Below are 19,135 nucleotides of genomic sequence, written 5' to 3' on the forward strand. Positions count from 1 at the left end.
CCAGCTATCCAGCCTATCCAGCTTTAAAAACTGACAGCAGCTACTGGACTACACATACACTGAGTATCCTATCATTCAAAAATAAATAAATAAATTTAAAAAAAAAAAATTAAGAAAATAAATTCAGCTGAAAAAGATTGGAAAATATCCCTCTAGTAGAAGGGCTTCATTATGAAGAAGCATTTTTCTGATAAGATTTCAAAACAATGTTAATGATTCCAGTATGCTATTTAAAGTAACAGCTCCAGGATACTGGTCCTAATGCATCTCTAAAAGTAAACAACATTGATTCTGTTCATGGTTATTCAAATACTTTCAAATGATTTCAACACAGTAGGTTACTTAGCAATATCTTATCTGTGGTTTCCGTATAGACAACTAAGTTATAATTAAATAAGAGTTAGTTGTTTTTCCTTACTTGTAGTGTGATCATTTATCTCTCCGAGTCCAGTATTAATTCCAGCATCTATGGAACTCATGATTTTATCAATCTACAAAAGAGAGAACAGTGAAAACAATTGCTGAATGCTATCTTCATTATTTTTAGTTTTTCATGTGTGAAATTCTGGCATTATTACTCTCATTAAGACAACAGCATAAGATTGTTCAACAAGATTGAACAAGGCAAATATCAAATGTTGACAACTAACTTCTCCACTTTGATTTTTAATTTGCAACATATTTGAACACATTGAAAGCTAAAGCTTGAAACTGATGAAACTAATGTTTCTTTATCTACAGTTCCTGTTCTACTGATGATTAGGGTCATCTCAGTTTTTGAAGCTACTTTGTCATATTTCTGTACATGGATACAAAGGAGAAAAGTACATGTGCTAAAATCTTTGTCAGAATAGATTTTAATTGTATAGGCTTATTTTATTTGATGGTTGATGCGATTCACTAGAAAGCAACTTAAGCAGTAATATTAATGCATAAAAATATTTTTTTGTGTGTTATAGAGTACTAAATCATTCATGTTAAGATTTCCAGAAAACTTCCTAGCTCCCTTTTTTCTGTCTGCCTCAAGGCCACTGGCATAGGTGTGAAATGCAGCTGTGCCCCAATATAACACTTGTGGAACAGCACTATATTCATCCCAAAGCTTATTTGTGTAATTTTAAATTACACTGTACAGACTATGATGTCTGAATGTATACCTCCTATATTTTCCATAAGAACAGAACACACAAAAAAGTAAAATAAAAATCCAATGTTGTCTAAGAAGGCAGACAGAGCAAACAAGATTCTACCGACGTTCATGTTAGGACTACCAGGAAAACCGACTCCTTTTTTAATACTATGTATTTGGCACTGGTGGCAAGAGAAAATTTGGGATTTATGTAAGAATCTGCAGATTAGAATTCATACTTACTTTTTTGATAAATTGCATTTTTCTTAATTTAAGAACAACCAAACATGAACTCCTCCTGAAAAAGCAAACTGACTAGTTTCAAGATTATCTAGGCTAGTGAGATCATAATCTCATCCTACATACTTTTTCACCGAGAAAGTTTCTCATTTAAACAAAAACTACCTTCAGATATCTTATCAGTCCAGTCATTTAAATGAGCTGGAAACATCTTCCTAGAATAGTAATCAATTACACAAACAAACTCTTCTTTTTTTCCCTGAAATAAAATGGTACTCTGGAGATGCATACACAGTCCCATGGCAGTCATTTTAAAGATAAATGCTTGCTTCTCTGTAATAGCAGTAAACATACAAACACTTCCCATTCATAATTTTCCTCAGTAAGATGGGAGCTTTCATGTCTATGACGAATTGCTTACATTTTTTGAATCTTAGCACAGTAGAAAGAAAAAAAAGTTAGGAGAAAACTGTATAAAACTTCCTTTAAATCAAGCTGTAAAAATAAAATAAAGTCTTTTGTATGAGCAAGCATGTGTATCATACATTCAAGACAGAAATTTATTTTAGTAGCCCTGAATTCATTGTAGCTACAAGTGTATTCCCACTTCACATAAGAATCAAGTGTGTGCCAAATGTTGTGTACCATTAGAGGATATGTTATTTGTAGGGGGTTTGGGAAATGAAAAATCAACCAAAAATCTTAAGAGTCTATTCCTGCTGTTTTCTCATGTCTCTTGTTGGGAAGCATTGTGGTGATGGGAAATAATTAGCGAACATATAAATAATGGCCATTGCTACAATACTTTTTCCAATTTTATTAGTGTCAGCAGTGAGGGCTTTAGTAGAAAATAAATTCAATGTCACAGCAAATTATAGCATTACTTCTAGTTGACTTCATTCACTATGGAAACAATAGACTTAATTAAAAATACAGCATTTTGAATAAAAATGCATAGCATTTTGTGCCAGGTGTAGAACTACCTTGTACTACACTATGATATATTCTCAGGATTTGTAATGTGGAAGATCTACTTGTAATTTAATCTCTGAAAAGGAAAAAATAACAGTATTTTCACACCACTATGTCATTGCTTGTTCTTAAAAATGGCCAAAACTTACTTCTTCCCATTCTGATGTGAAGGAAGGTGTTCTCTCAGAATTTCCTTTGGAGCACTGTTGACTTGGTGTGGGTTCACTCCAGTTGCTTCTTGCTTTTTTGCCACTTGTTGGATGGGTGATAAGATTAGAATCAGATTTTGAAACATTTTTGCACAAATGCATTTCAAGCAAAGTCTTTGGTAAAGATCGTATTCTCCCAAGTGTGCATGCTCGCTCAACAAATCCTCCAGTAGTAATCACCCACTGTTCGCTTATCCTTGTTGATGTGCCAACCAGTGTATGATTTTCTACTGGTTTAGTTTTAGAATGAAATATGGTTCTGTTTACAACTGGTGGCTTTTTCTTCTTAACAGGAGGATCAGTGTTGCTTTCTTTTCGTAGCTGCATCTGCTGCATTGTGCTCTTGCTCAAAATGCTTTTGTCCAGTGGACTAGTGCATTGATTTCTTTTGCTGTACAGCTGGAGTGGGTTATCAGGTGGGTCACAAGCAGGTGATGATCCATGAAGTAAACCTGCAAACTGCTCAGTGGCATGCCCTTCAGGAAGCTCACTTTCAGTGGATGTTTCTCCCTGACAAAGACACTCTGAAATGAAAGAGAATATCTTGTAAGAAAAAAAAAAAAAAAATAATAGAATAATAGAATACCGTAAGCAATGAAAAACTTACTTTGCAAAATATATTTTTTATGCTTCCTGTTTTTTTTTTTTATTTTTTTATTCAGAAAGAAAAGATACTTATGACAAGAGTTGATATATTATTATCTTAAAAAACAATTCTCTCCTTGAACTTGATTAATTTATCCTGACTGGTTGAAAGACAGCCAAAACTACTCAGCACTACACATACATTCCAGGAAAAAGTAAATTTATAAAATAAAACAGTTCATTCCTATTCTATCAGTTCGAGGTGTCTCTTCTAATTAGTTACTGAGTTGAAATGCGTTCAAATAATACAACTTTGTACAAGGAATTAGCTAGTTCTTTTGTAGGTAATAAAACACATTAAAAAAATCTGTATTGTCAGCAGAACTGCTAATATATTTTTAATAGTCATCATTAAAAAATAGTGAATTTACTCCATTATGCCTTTTTACAGACACTCTCTAAAGAATAGATTCTGAGTATTTTTATTTCAAGGAACTTACAAGAATGGCTTCAGAATTATAGAAATCTTTGTAAAATAATTGCAAATCAAGATTTTTCTTAAGAACTGAATCAAGTTTTATAAACAATTTAGCAGAAAAAGAGGGCACTACTGAAAAATATACTTTTTGACAGAATTCTCAGTGTGTAGCTCCTTTTTTCTATCTGTTTCTGTAAGGACCAGAAGAAAATTATTGAGACCTTTTTCTACCTGTGCTTTTTTCTAACTTATCAGTTGAAATGTTCCTATGAATAACATCACTCTATCCATATGGCATTAAGTTAGCATATTCTATTCCAAATAACGGTATCCTCATTAAAAGTTGCATCTTCAGAAACTATTTCATGAGAGGTGACATCTCATTCTTGCTAGAAGTTGCATGTATACACATAGTGGACTCTTAAATGTAGGACGGTATGCACAGCAAGAGCCACCAGAAGTCTACAATTTAGAAGGTGAACGTAGCATGAAAGATATTAATGATATAATGATTTATTTTGATGTTTTTCATTTTCATAAAAAAAATTCAGTAGCTGAGATTCAACTTCAGATTAAGACATCTCTTTTTATATATCTGTAAGACATAAGTATGCAAGCTTCCACTGTGGTCTCTGACCAGTTTAACAAAGTCAGTGGATCCTAGAGTGGTGCTGCACACTGAATATCGTGGTTAAGTGAATTATTCTCTGTATTACTATACTCTGTATAGTAATACTCTGTATTACAGAATCACACAGAATCACAGAATGGCCCGTGTTGGAAGGGATTTCAAGGATCATGAATCTCCAACCCCCCTGCCACAGGCAGGGCCACCAACCTCCACATTTATTTACTTCTACTTACTTATTATTTACTCTTACTTATTTATTTACTCATTTATTTACTTTACTTTTATTACTCTCTATATTACTCTGTTAACTGTATTGACTAGACTACCAGTGACTATAATCAGATGCCTGCATTCAGACATCTGAGTAACAAACTAAAACCTATTTCACTGTTTCAGAGACAAGTGTTACAGCTGTCAACTGAATTCACTTAAGAAACAGATGTGTTTTTCTGGAAAGAAAGAAGGAATAGTAAATCAGGGAAAAGAAAAGACATACACCTGTATGTCAAGGATTTCACTAATATCTAGGCAAACTTCAGTAATATCTTTTCTACATCTATACTAGTAAATAAAAATGGCTAAATACTATTCTTAGGATCTAGAGGAATTATTTGTTTAATATCCAAGACAGGCCAGGCTGAATGTGTCTCTGAGCAGCCTGGTCTAGTGGTTGGCGACTCTGTACATAGCAGGGGGGTTGAAACTAGATGATCATTGTGGTCCTTTTCAACCCAGGCCATTCTATGATTCTGTGATTCAAGACAGCTGGCACATCCAGTTATCGGGAATTGTCTCCAACCTCAGCTAAAACTTGAGCTACATCCTGGCATTGTCTAGGTGGGGACTACTTGGTCTTAGCTAAATCTTGCCAAAATCCACATAAAAGTTTAATAGTACAGCCTGTCCAGTGCCAATGTCATCTCATGCCCTGATTTTGTTTACTTTACTCCTATAGGCAAAAATTGTTTCTGAGTAATCTCATTCTTCTGTGGTCATTAAATGTATGTAGTGACCACTAAAAAGTGTATCTCACTTCTTTACAGCAGTGACACGGTATCAAAACATTATTTTCAGTTATTATGTTAGTTGAAGTAGAAGAATTTTGCAATGGACAGAAAGAGTACAAGTATATTGCGTGCAGTGTGATCTTTAAGTATAGTTACTGTACTGCACACATAAGAATATGTATATTCTTGAATATGGATATTTACCTCTAGCTTTCACCTTTAAAAAAACAACCAGGCATCAAGATGTAATAGCAAATACTTTAAGAAAGATGGAAACGTTGCCTGTGTAGCATTTAGTCTTTCGTGTTAACACTGTTTTTCACTTTTTACATAATCACCTACTGTTTAAAAAACAAACAACTGCTTCTTTCATCTAGCATTCAGATTGAAGTTTGCTTAGTGGAGAAGCAATTCAACACATTATATTCTTCTTGTTCAAAAAGGGTAGACTTATTGCTTATTTACTGCATACCACTGAAATCCTTCCTAAAATGGCAAATTTGTCAGCACCTCATGAAACTTTTGTATGATGATCATTATCCACATAGTTCACAAATATGAATTCATGTATCTTTATAAAGTGAGGCTATATTGTGATATCATTTCAATTTGACAAACAGGAAATAAGGCACAAGAAGATCATGCTGAAAATATCCACAGATTTTGGGCATTCAATTTTATATTCTTTGAAATTTGCTTTGTCCACAGTAGTTAGTATTATACAACACAAAATATTTTCTAAGTTGTTATTGACATCAGTAGTTCTATAAGTCAGACCCCTTACAGTCTCAAATTCAGCATTCAAAAAACATTTGCTGTTAATTTGCTGTTAATGACTACTTGGATAAAGTTTGGTTTTCCTCGATCAAAAACAGCTCCAGCAGAGATGGAATATTCTCTGTGTAGTATTCAGCTGCCACCGCTATCATTTATTTTCCTTGATACCTTTAATTTTAACTAAGAACTTTGATAACTATATTACAAAGGAAGCAAAGATCTCATAGCTAGACTTCCTTCACCCCACTGTTTTGAACAATGCAGACCAAAGCTGTATTGGGCAATAGAAAGGACTGGGGTTGTCAAGATAATATAGCATGCAGTTATGATGAATGTTAAGAAGCATGCAGCATGCATGCAGCACCATAGTCCTAGAACAGATTATCCAGACAGGTGGTGTCTCCATCTGTGGAAGTTTTCAAAGGTTGGCTAGGAAAGATTATGTCTGATCTGATGATCCAAATGGGGTGCTGGATTAGATGACCTTGAGAGGTCCCTTCAAAACAAGTCGTCAGTTATCCAATTATAACTCTAAATCATTTGATCTTTGAATTTGTAATTTAATCCTTACATGTCTTTTAGTATAGTTTTGTAATATTCTTTTCATTTCCTACTGGAGCTAATATATAAGAATATTGAACTGGACCATATCACTGCTCTAAGCAATATAGTAGCATTTTACTCACTGAATTGGTCTAAATAAAATTATTTAGTTAAAAAAAAATAAATCCCTGCAATAAATAATTATAAATTAATTTTCTAGAGTAAGTTTCTAGGTTTTTTTTTCTTACAAATCAGTATTTACTATTTCAGTAACTGAAGCATGAGATATTAAGACTCTTTCAAACTACAGTTTCTCTAAAACTGCAACTATATGTCTTCATTGCTCATGTGAATGTCCTAACAAGATCTCTGTCCCAAGAACTTCAAAGAAACCATGCCTAAAAAAAATTAAATCAAATAATCCTTTCTTTCTTATCTTTCAAAATGTGGTATTTTGTTTATTATTTATTCTTCTATTTTGAACACCACTGTGCATTGGAAAAGTCCATTTAATAAGTTGGCAACATCCTGTGTGGTTGGAATTAATCTTAAATCTATATATCTCAGAAATTCAGGCTGTCCATTCCTAAACTGTTCAATCTCCTAACTTTATCATATGTTTTTGAACCTTTTCATTAGTTGCTTCACTTTTGTTTTCTTTTGTCTTTTGGAATCAACTCAAATGGTACTAGCAAAGAATACCGTATGAAACTGTATTACATAGATCAATATTCAATGAGCTGTTTGTTAATAGCTTTGCTTTTTGTTTTTTGCAGAAATCTTCTGAGAATGGAAGATATGGGGATACCGGGGAAGAAAATAGGCAGAGAAAATAAAGCTCCTGAATCAAATTCTGATGGAAGGAAGTTTCCTATTAAAAACTATTTTATTTCTTTTTGTATCAATGTTTATTTTCATTATCTTAAAAAAAAAAAAACAACAGAAAAAGATCTTAGATCTTGCTTCCTCACCATACACAGTCATCCCTTCTTATCTTTTTACTTGTAAATATTACTCTAAATACCAAAACATAAATAGAACTTTAGTGTCATTACAAGTACACCCACAGCTTTTCCATTACTTATGAAAATCACTGTGATACTGCCTTATCTGTATTGCATGGAACACATTTACATTTGGAACAAAAATAATTCAGTTCTACCATAATCTCAAAGCTACAGGTAAGTATTGCTATTATTATGCTGGCACTTGGGCAGCAGACTGCAATTCAATCAGCTATTTACACACTGGTTCACCCCAGCACAGTTGCTTGTGGTACATGCATGGATCTCTGTGGAATACCATTTCTTACTTAGAAATTTTGCATTCATGTCAACTTGGAAATCAGCTTATTCACATTTGCATCTCAAGAGATTCCATGCTCAAAATTGAAATACATTCAGTAGAATCATAGTTATTAATAGTAGTAATGAAAGAGCTGTAATAGATAAATTAAAATGACAGAGTTACATCTTTAGCAGGCATTGCTGTTGCCATGGTACGAGTTTCTAATGTAAAATAAAAATCCACTAGAAATTTGTTCTAAGGTTATGGTAACAACCGTATTGTGAAACCTGCACAAGTAAGATAATCATGCTCTATTCTTGTTTGATCCAAAAAGATGTTTTTAGGAGTATACTCTGCACATATGTAGTATCTGTCCAAAAAAGCTATCTTATCCATGTGCTGTGTTGGCAGATAAAACAGTCACACCTGAGTAATTATTGGAGAATACACTCTTGTCCCTTCTTACCACTTACGTAAGTTGGAACCATTTGAAATAGATGGATGGTAAGAAACATCATCTTATTTTCCCAGTAAAGATTGCTTTGGACACACCTTGGACACACCTTCACTTGTGACCTTGGTTGTATTGTCAAAGTGGCATCATAAAATGGGACACTCAACAAGAATACGTGTAAGACAGAAGATTTAAAGACTGAAGTAGCAATATTCATACAATCATAAAATCATAGAATGGTTTGGGCTGGAAGGGACCATTAAGATCTCTAGTTCCACCCCCTTTGCTACAGGCAGAGTCACCTCCCTCTAGACCAGGTTGCTCAAAGCCCCATCCAGCCTGGCCTTGAATGCTTCCGGGGAGTGGGCATCCACAACCTCACTGGGCAACCTGTTCTAGAATCTCACCACCTTCACAGTAAAGAAGTTCTTCCTAATATCTAGTCTAAATCTACCCTCTTCCAGTTTAAAGCCATTTCCCCTCTTCCTGTTGCTACATGCCTTTATAAAAAGTCCCTCCCCAGCTTTCCGGTCGGCCCCCTTCAGGTACTGGAAAGCTGCTATAAGGTCCCCCCAGAGCCTTCTCTTCTGCAGGCCAAAGAGCCCCAACTCCCTCTTCAGTATGACATTATTTCACAGCAAACAGCATAGTGTTCTGATAAAGATCCTGATCTTTAGTGGCAGTTATGTTGCCTGCACCTATCTTTGATGAGGCAGTGCTACATTTTCTCACTCTAGGAAATGTTATAGCAGGGTACCATGAACCTGTGTGAGAGATACAACAACACGATTGCTAAACAACTAATGAAGAATGTTGGCTTCTGCTGTCAACAGCAACAGCACAGAAACTGAACAACAGTGTCCAACCAGACTGCTGCTTCTCCTTCTGCTTCCTTCTAAATCTAACGATACCACCAAAAGCTGGTTTGCAAGGTTGGTGTCAATTGTTTCCAGGCTCTGTGCCCAGGTTCCAATGCCACCAGCTTCTCAAAGCCATGTAGTCCCTTGAGAATCCGAATAAAAGTCTCTGTGGATTGTGTGTTTGCTCTTAGCAGCTTCATAACTGCCAAATCAATCATGAAACATTACAGTCTGCACTTGACTATGTACAGAAGGGTTCTACTGACTATTGCTACCTTCCTAAAAGTTTAACTGTCCATATTTTACTAATCTGTTTTACACTGACCCCTCAGGAACTCCAGAAGATAAGATTTTGAGGGTATAGACAGTTTGGTATGGAGTTTTCTAAACATGACTTGCCAGGCTCTAATGAAGTAAAAAGCTTTCAGTAAAGAAGGATATTAGCTAGTAATTATCGCTAATTCTAAGCACACTACAATATTCAAATATAGCTTTTGCTCAGAATTTCAGAAATAGGAGTGTAATGCAGTGCAAGTACATTTTATTTTTTATAGAGCTGTGCTCACTTTCCTGCACATTTTTATGATTTTTTTTTCTTGTGCAGTGCATTCTGTATTTGAGGCAGTCAGAAATGTAACTTTTACACAGATCACACAGGGTTAATCTTTAACTGCAAGATTCAGCTTAGACAAAAATACAAAGCTGCAACTGCCACCTCCATAATGCTGTTTCCATGAGGATTTCTTTCTATGTGACTAAATAAGGAATGGTTCCTAGATATTTTAATGACAGATAGAGTTTCATGAAACATGACATTTCACAGCACAATAATGTGCCTTATACCTGCTCTTCAAAATAAGAATCTCCAGAAAACTGACATATGTTTACGGATTTATGGATTAAAAAATTAATGCAGAAGAAATAATGTTCAACATCCCTGTATTGATACACTGGACTATTTAAACAACCAGGTTCAAGCTAAAATTCTGTTAGAACATCTCAAGTCTGCCATGCAGTAAAAAGAATAAAAAATCAGTAAAACTTTGTAACATTCAAGCAATCTTTCATAAGAAATTCTACAAAATGTATGGATATTGATGCAAAATGTAATTTTGCAGAAAGCTCACATATAATTGCATTGAGAAATTCTGTGGTAATCTCTTCTTGCAGGAGAAAGCTAGCAGTTGAGTGGGATGTGGCTGTACTCAGAAAGTGCCTGTTAATTTGACAACATAGTACAGCAGGGAAGAAGAAAAAAGGAAAATTTGGTGACACTTAATAACTAAAATCTGTACAAACCATGAATATAACAGATGAGCTCTTGAAAACAAATCCATTTGATGAATCATAGAATCATAGAATGGCCTGGGTTGAAAAGGACCATAATGTTCATCTAGTTTCAACCCCCCTGCTATGTGCAGGGTCACCAGCCACTAGACCAGGCTTCCCAGAGCCACATCCAGCTTGGAAGATTCTAATGAAATCTAGTTAATTGTTCCACTGCTGATATTTCATACATCAAAAGCAAAGAAGGAATGAATAGGAAAGTCCTTCACCAACCAGGAACAAAGCTTACTAATTGACAATGCAAAAGGGATTGAAAAATAATGAATTTTTGAAGTGCTACTTCTAAATGGAGATTTTGCTCAACAATTTCGACACTTCTAGATGTAATAAAGGATTTGCTTAAGTAATCTTTCAGTGTTCCCAAGCAGAAGTACAGAATAATAAAATGGCTTGGAGACTTCAAGGATCATCAAGTTCCAACCTGCTGCCACAGGCAGGGTTGCCAACCACTAGATCAAGTACTAGATCAGGTTGTCCAGGGCCCAGTCCAACCTGGTCTTGAAAACCAGCCTGTTCCAGCATCTCACCACTCTCTCAGTGAAAAGCTTTCCCCTAACATCTAACCTAAATCTTCTCTCCTTTAGTTTAAAACCATTCCCCCTTGTCTTATTGCTGTCTACCCCTGTAAAAAGTTGATTTCTCTCCTGTTTATAATTTCTCCTTAAATAATGAAAGGCCATAATGTAGTCTCTCCACAGCTTTTTCTTTTCCAGACCAAATAAGCCCAGCTCCTTCAGCCTGTCTTCATAGAAGAGGTGCTCCAGCCCTTTGACTACCTTCACTGCCATCCTCTGGACTTTCTCCAAAAGCTTGACATATTTCTAGTACAGCTGGCCCCAGACTTGGACACAATATTCTAAATTCTAAATCATAAGTGCAGAGAGGGACAATCACCTCCCTCTCCCTGCTGGCCACCCCTATTTTGATACAGCTCAGGATACTGCTGTCCTTCCAGGCTGCATGCACACACTGCTGGCTCATGTTAAGTTTTTCATCTACCAGGACTCCTACGTCCATCTCAGGAGGCCTACTCACAAGGAGTTCTTCTCCCAGTCTGTATTAATATCTGGGATTACCCCAACCCAAGTGTGAAACCTAGCACTTTCCTTTGTTGAACCTCATTAGGTTCACATGGGCCTATCCTTCGAGTTTATCAAGGTACTGGTCCCAAGGCAAAAGTCTAAAGAATAGAAAACGTATGTTCTGGCATTTGCACTGATGGTACAGTTCTTCAATTGCCAGCCTTGATAAAGCATCTATTTCTGATCTGAGCAGTATTTTTCAGATACTTAAGATGGGATACAAGGTTGTTTGCCTCTGCCTTCTAGAAAGAGTCCAGTGTGTGAGAATCCTTCTTTGTCTTCTGTCTCAAAGCTTGCTTCCTGAGGTACTTCTTGTGATAAGACTCTTAACTGATTTATGGAGGTGGCAAATGATGGGTGCTACTGTGTGACAATCAACATCACTTTGACATTTGAAAGCACCTTCTTCCAGAGCTGCTTGCCTCCAGAAGAGAGTGCTCAGGAGTGGTTACTGGCGGAAGATCTGGCCTAACAGCCCCAGCTTGGTGTGGGAAAATTGGGGAATGACACCATCGTGCCCTGTGAAAAACAGGATGCAGTTGGGCATCCCGGCTCCCTATTATCTGCTGGCAAGGCCCGGAAGATGATAACAAAGGAATTTCTGCTGAGATCCCAGAGCCAGTAGCTGCCACTCCAAGGAGAGCTGACTCAACCACTTCGGATTCGAGCTGTCACTCAAAAGAGAGCTGACTCGACCACTTTGGACTTACAATTAAGTTTGTACTGCCATCATCGTCGTTGCTGTGGTCACCATCGTCAACAGAATACCCGATGACCCACCACTACTGAAGATCAATTACTGAACTACGAACCACGTTGGACCATGGTGGTGACTATCTCCCTCCTGCTTCCTATGTGGACTCCTTGCTTCTATTTCCTATCTTTTCTGTCGCCCTTCTCCCCTTCCCCATCTCCCTGAATGGCTAGGATTTGTAATAAACTGGTCAGACCAACATTTGAACCGATGTTCCTTAATCTCATGCCGGGTATACACACATCAAAGAACCTCATCTCCCTCCAATAAATTGGAGCGAGACACAGTGGAAGGCCACAGAGGTGACAAGGTGGGAGCATCTCTCACACAAGGAAAGGCTGAGTGACCTGGGACTGATCATCCTGGAGAAGAGAAGCTTGAGAGGGGATCTCATGACTTTATCAATATCTAAAGTGTGGTAATCAAGTTGATGGGGTTAAACTCTTTTCAGTGGTGAGCAATAATAGAAAAAGGGGCAACGGACACAAGCTGAAACACTGGAAGTTCCATACCAACACAAGGAAGAACTTCTTTACTGTGAGTGATGAAGCAATGGAACAGGCTGCCCAGAGTTGCTGAGTCTCCTCTGGAGATATTCAAGACTCATCTGGACATCTACCTGTGTGACCTACTGTAGGGAACCTACAAGGCATGATGATCTCTACAGGTCCCTTCCAAGCCCTATGAGTCTGTGATTCTGTGAATCTCCTTTCCTCTCTCTTCCTCTTCTCTCAACACAAAAACAAGCTCATCTACACTCTGTTTCATCTTATAATTTAGTTTAAAAGCTTGTAAATATTGAATCAAACTTTAAATAAGAAATAATGCAAAATAAAAGACTCAACACTAATGGCCTTATTTAACATGACTTATTTAGCACTGTTCCCAAGAAGAAAAGTAATATTGAAGAAATAGTACTGCTTTTTGCAAAATTTCTTGATAGGGAGTAGAAATAAAGCAATAAGAACATTAAGTGTCTAAATCTCAAAAATGTCTAAAAATATCTCAGACAGCATAATTATGGTACAGTTCTAGAGGCAGATGCAGTCATAGTCATGGAAGATTACATCCAGAACTGCAAAGTTTTCCAGTTCTTTGTAGAATATAAATTAACTTGAAAAGTATTTATAAAATACAAATGATCTTAAATCAATCCAGCAAAGAAAGATGACAAACAAATAGCCTAGACATGGTCCTGGGCAACCCACTCTAGGTGTTCCTGCCTAAGCAGGGAGTTGGACCAGATGACTTCCAGAGGTCCCTTCCAACCTAAAGCAATCTGACTCTGTGAAGCTAAAAAATTACATGCAAAATAATTTAGCTAAGAATATTATTTTTCTAGATACAGTGACGACCTCTAGAAATGTTTACTTTTCACAAATTACTTTAGAAGGTAGCCGTCACATTACAGTATTTAAAAGCAGATTCTGTGAAAAGAGGGAAGAAATTCAGGTGACTAAATACAGATATCTATGGACATTCTTGATACAGTAAGGTATCCAAGGTGGCTGCAAGGGCTGACACACATCTTAATGGAAACCTGAGTCTTTCTGGGAAAGTGGATAGAAACAGAAAATGTTTCTGAGATGTTGCAAATGGTATAGACATCTCTGTTCATGTACTCAAATTGCTTCCTTGTACTCAAATGCTAGCAGACATAGAGATGGTGATATCCATATAGACAACACATCTCAAAAAATTCATTACAGTAAATTAAATTGTTTTGAAGAAATTCTCTGCATATACCTTAGTTTAGCTTATTCGGAAATGCTTATATTTGACAGGAACTCAAAACATAGAATTTTAAGTAGATTGTTGGATAAGTCTACCAAATTACACATCGGATTAAGAAGTATGATCATCTGAATGTCACTGAGTATGAAATGTTGGCAGATATCAGGTATCAGCTCAGGACATTTTGGAAAGTTATGTGCATTTGGAACATGGAATTAACCTGCTCTGAATTAACTATCACTGTTAGGAATGTCAGTGTGAAGCTTTATTAAGCTACCAGAATGAAGAAATGCACTAGATCATTTCCAGATTTAGTTACAGGAAAAACAAGCCTTAGAAAATACTTCAAACATGGAATAACAGTGAATAAGCTTGAAAGATGACAACTTTCAGGTTCCACCACAAATTTTATATTATTAAAGTCCCTTACTACCATAGAACAAAAAGCATCCAGGGAGCTAAAAGGACCAGCTGAAAATAGGAAAGAGAAATTATTGATCTGCAGCTGTTTCAGGCAAAATTTGCAAACCAGTCCCTTTCAGACTACTTGCATTAGTATTTGTGTAACTGTATTTTATCAGCACTTACAGAATTTTTCTCCTTGTCTTAAAACAACAGATATATGTAAGGCAAAATTTCATTTTAATACTTTTTTTCTACTTGGTGTTCTTACATTAATTAAAAATATGACTATGAAGAACTGTATGAATAATTCTAACTAGTTGCTGGTCACAAGCTCCCAAAGAGCCATTTCCTTTTTATTCCCAAATATAGGTCAGTTCTTTTGGATAGAAACAGAGGGGCTGCCATTCATGTTTTTGATCTACAGAGGTGGATACAGTTCAATCCAATTAAAAATCCACTTACATAATTGGTCGAAAAGACATGCAATGCAAGTGCTACTCATAGTAATGCTGAATGATTAAACTTCTCTCAAGATCATGTGAGAGTTACAGGACAGAGCTTCATTTAGTGAATATCTATGGTAACAGAAAACATTGCCACCCACTCTTCAGTCAGAAGGTATAATTCCAACAGCTCCACAGCCAGTCATTTGTAAGAATGTCCTTTGGTATTCTTAGGGTAAATTAGCTGGGTCAATTTAGGTAAGGTAGCTGTGGGGTTTTTTTGCTTATTTTGCTTTAAATGGATGAGAAAGTTCTCATGGAAACTGCTCTGCTGAACTCTCTTTGAGGTGGCAACAATGAAAGAAGTGCAATGACAAAGGTGCTGGCAAGATCTTCAGTCACCTCCACAGAATTCTGCCACTCAAGAAAAGATAATAATTCTCTACAACGTAAGGGTCAGCTCAGCTTTTCTGATACACATCAGCTCAGCCTTTCTGATACACATCAGATGGATACTCCCTAAAGCACCAAATTGTTTTTCTTTTCAAGTATGTTATGCCTACTAAGAACACAATTTTCTTAGATAGATGGAATAATGTGAATGATCACAGAATCATGGCATGATCACAGAATCATGGCATATTCTAAATTAGAGGGGACCCAAAGGATTATCAAGTCCAACTCAGGGCTCCACACAGGACTACTCAAAATTCTAACTATATTTCTGAGAGTGTTGTCCAAACACGCTGAACTATGTCAGCTTGGGGTTGTGCCCACTGCTCTGGGGAGCCTGTTCCAGTGCCCAACCACCCTCTTGTGAAGAATGTATTCCTAATCCCCAACATGAAACTTCCCTTATGGAGCCGCCTGCCATTTCCTCGGGTGCTGTCACTGTTCACCAAATCAGAGAGATCATCACTTCTACAGTTATAAATTATTTTGACGACAATAAATGTTAGTGCAAACCACTGCCTTGTACTGATTAAACTTCAGGCTCCCTGATTTTGACCCATACAAGAACTCTTCTATGAAAATTACCTTGTTGTTGATTGCAATGAGCAATTGCCATAAAATTAGTGGCATACAGATTCTTTATTAATATAAAACTTCGTAAGTAATCAAATAATTAATTCCTGTCTTTCATGTGTTGACCCATCATTACTATTTTGCTATTTTTATGTCTGATGAGAGGACATGTAGCAGAATTGGATCACTAGTACACTTTATGAGTCAAAGGGATTGTAACAATCATAAAACTTCATATTTCAATTAAATTGATAGTTGTAGAAAAATTAATATTGTATTACTGAAAAAGACAATTCCTTGCTTGCCTCAAATCCGCTGTTGCTGTAATACAGCTCTTTGGAGGTTCAAGATCAACCTACTTTGCAGTAACAGTGAACCTTCTTGTGTTTTCTTTGATGCAGACTTGAATTGCTGCTCCAACAAATTGTCTAACCTGCCCAACACTCTCAGGAGAACTGAGCATGCAGAAGTACTTCATTAAATCTATCATAATTAACAAATAATTGCAGAAACAATATTACGATTGTTTTAATTAGCATATTCCTCATTTGGAATAAATTGGAAATCAAATGATCTCAGTCTCCTGAGAAATTTTTGTTTAAATTTCTTACATTAAATTTTCCCTCTTTAAAAAAAAAGAAATAGCCATCAGCAGCTCAACTTACCACATAGCACTGTGACAGATACCAGTACAGAACTAAAGCTTACAGATTTTTTGTTGCCATTGTTTGTTTTTAATTTTAGGGAAAAAAATATTGTTAAATAATCAGAAATGATAATAATAACATTTTAATGTTGTTTTGATTAAAGGAGGGGAAACACTTTATTGCTCTCATTTTGTATCTAACAGGAAAGAAAAAAGATAGGGAGAAGAAAGGAAGAGAAAACAGAGTGAGAATAAAAAGGAAAAGAAGGCAGTCATTCTGAAGACCAGATATTCTAAAGCCACAGCAGAGTTTTCATTTCAATTCCTAAAAATGATTTTTTTTAATGTATAAATAGTTTTTATTATTTTTAATAGCATCCAAAAATCTCATGAGATATAAGTATGAAATGCTAAGGATTACTTGCAGCTAAATATTTTTATGTAAATACATAAAGTAGGAACATGGGAAGGAACACATCAAAAAAGTAGAGATGTTCACTTCTGGAATAGTTTACCTTGAATGTTATAGCAGTGTTAGTACTGTGGATTATGTTATTATTCTATCTGTACCTAGTGAAATGGAAGAAGGTTACTGGAGGTGGTAGGAACAAGAGACATGCATTAATAATTTATATTCAGAGTGCCAGGAGTTTTTAAATTAACAAGGAGTGAACTACAAATTGTGACATGTTTACTTGCTTTTCACTATGCTAGTTAAGAGACAACTGTTTTTTTTTCCAAGTCTTTAGATAGAAAATAAGGCATTAACCTATTTAAAGAGAATCTCAGAAACTAAAGAGCAAGGTGAATCTTAAAATAATTGGAATAGCTCCCATACTAGCGAGCAAAGAATGAAAGGCTTTTTTTTTAAAGCATCTACTTTTCTTCCAACCCTGTCTGTTGATATGTACTGTACCTTGGTCACACTTAACTTAAAATAAAAAAATAAAAAAATAAAAGAGAAAAACATCTAAAGTGGACTAGAATTTAGGGCAGCGTTAGCCTGTCTTCTGAAGCTGGTAAGTATGATAAAATGTCATAAAAATGAATATTGACACAGTTTTTGGTAACTCAAACTCATAAGCTTAATGTCAAAAAATCCCACTTGAACTTGTCCTGCATATAAGAACATAGAATTAGGAGGTTTATGACCCTAAACAGTATTTATATCCAATAGTAAAAGATGTAAAAAAATGACCCTAGATTGTATGCATCGCTCCTAGGACATTACCTATAAAAATCAGTTTTCACTTCTAAACATAGGCTCATTCTTTCACAATTTAATCTCTACTGAAATATTTGTGGAAAGCAGATCATATGATCTGAATATGATCATATTTTACACTACATGCTAAATGTAAAGCATAAAACTTAGCTTGAAAATTAAAAAAAAAAAAAGATTTTAAATGTGTAAAAATAGTTCTATTTCTTATATTTATGTTCTTAGATATTCAATAATAGTTAATTAGAAAAGGAAAGTGAGAAATAAAAAGAAGCAGAAGCTAAGGGGCATCATGGAAGAGTATGAATTCCAGTTCCAGAGAACTATGGCACGTTACCAAAACTGTACTTCCCTCCTGCCTTCTTGCTACATTTCTGCCTTCTGCCAGGCAGCTCACTTGATCAAGACAACAAAATAAGATGCCTCTCTCTTTCATTTCTGCCATCTTCCTCTCTCATATTACCACAGCTGTTGCAAATCTATATTACTGCCCAGGTACAAGCAGAGGTTTTAGAATGATCAATGATCATTCTATGATCACTTCTATGTGATCATAGTGATGATAGTAGTTCAATGATCACTGCTCAGTTTGATATCCATTGTATAATATTAGTTTTATTATGCACCTTTTCTGAGGTCAACTGTATTTAAATGAGACTTTTCTTAACAATGAGAGAACAATGAAATAACAATGGAATTACATTTGGTAATACATTTAACTTTGCAAGAAGGTGAAGAAAATTTATTGTTATGCCAAGATAAACTTCAGTCATCAGATAGAATTTTTTCAAAGACTACTTATCAGTCCTTACAGACCTTTCCCTCTGCTCTGCTGTGCAATCTTCTATATGGTCTGCATTTTCACTCCTGAACAAATATTCCTATATTTACGGACCTCAGCTCAAGATCCTTCACCCCAAATAATTTCTTCTCTATCAGTTGTTGTAAGATGCCAGAAAAATTTGGAAACATGCAAAACAAAACAAAACAAAACAAAAGAAAAAACCCAAACAAACAGCATTCCAAACCAAAATAAAAGGAGAAAAGGTCAGGTAGGAAAAGTGGAAGCCAAGCTTCTGGACTGGAAGTGGATACCAAGATCACCGCTGATCTGAGCAGCACAAAGATAATCAACATTTCAGAAGCTTGATGAAAAATCTTTGAGAATTCCAATAATAACAGCAAAAAGAGGAGGGCAAAGCTCAACTAATTGGCAGCTTGTAATGAAGACAGAAGGCATCAACAATCATTTTGTAGATCCATTTTGTCTTCTCTTACATCCTACTCTAAAGACAAGTCTGCAC

At 35.8% G+C, this 19,135-nt stretch overlaps 1 protein-coding gene across 10 annotated transcripts in view; it reads right to left on the reverse strand.

The window, feature by feature from the left end:
- The window catches only part of ANKS1B (ankyrin repeat and sterile alpha motif domain containing 1B), a 412,583-nt gene that overhangs the window by 213,239 nt on the left and 180,209 nt on the right, over window positions 1–19,135 (reverse strand). For 9 of the 10 annotated variants that reach the window (XM_040696043.2, XM_025148302.3, XM_015284725.4 and 6 more), the window contains exons 13-14: window positions 2,491–3,074; window positions 419–491 (exon numbers count right to left, since the gene is read on the reverse strand). In XM_040696043.2, coding sequence (XP_040551977.1) covers window positions 419–491; window positions 2,491–3,074 — 657 coding nt within the window. Of the gene's footprint in view, window positions 1–418; window positions 492–2,490; window positions 3,075–11,524; window positions 11,547–16,089; window positions 16,107–19,135 lie in introns of all 10 variants that reach the window. The other variant, NM_001252062.3, reaches the window with a different exon arrangement.

This window comes from Gallus gallus, chromosome 1 (genome assembly GCF_016699485.2).
Source record: "Gallus gallus isolate bGalGal1 chromosome 1, bGalGal1.mat.broiler.GRCg7b, whole genome shotgun sequence".
Classification (NCBI taxonomy): Eukaryota; Metazoa; Chordata; class Aves; order Galliformes; family Phasianidae; genus Gallus; species Gallus gallus.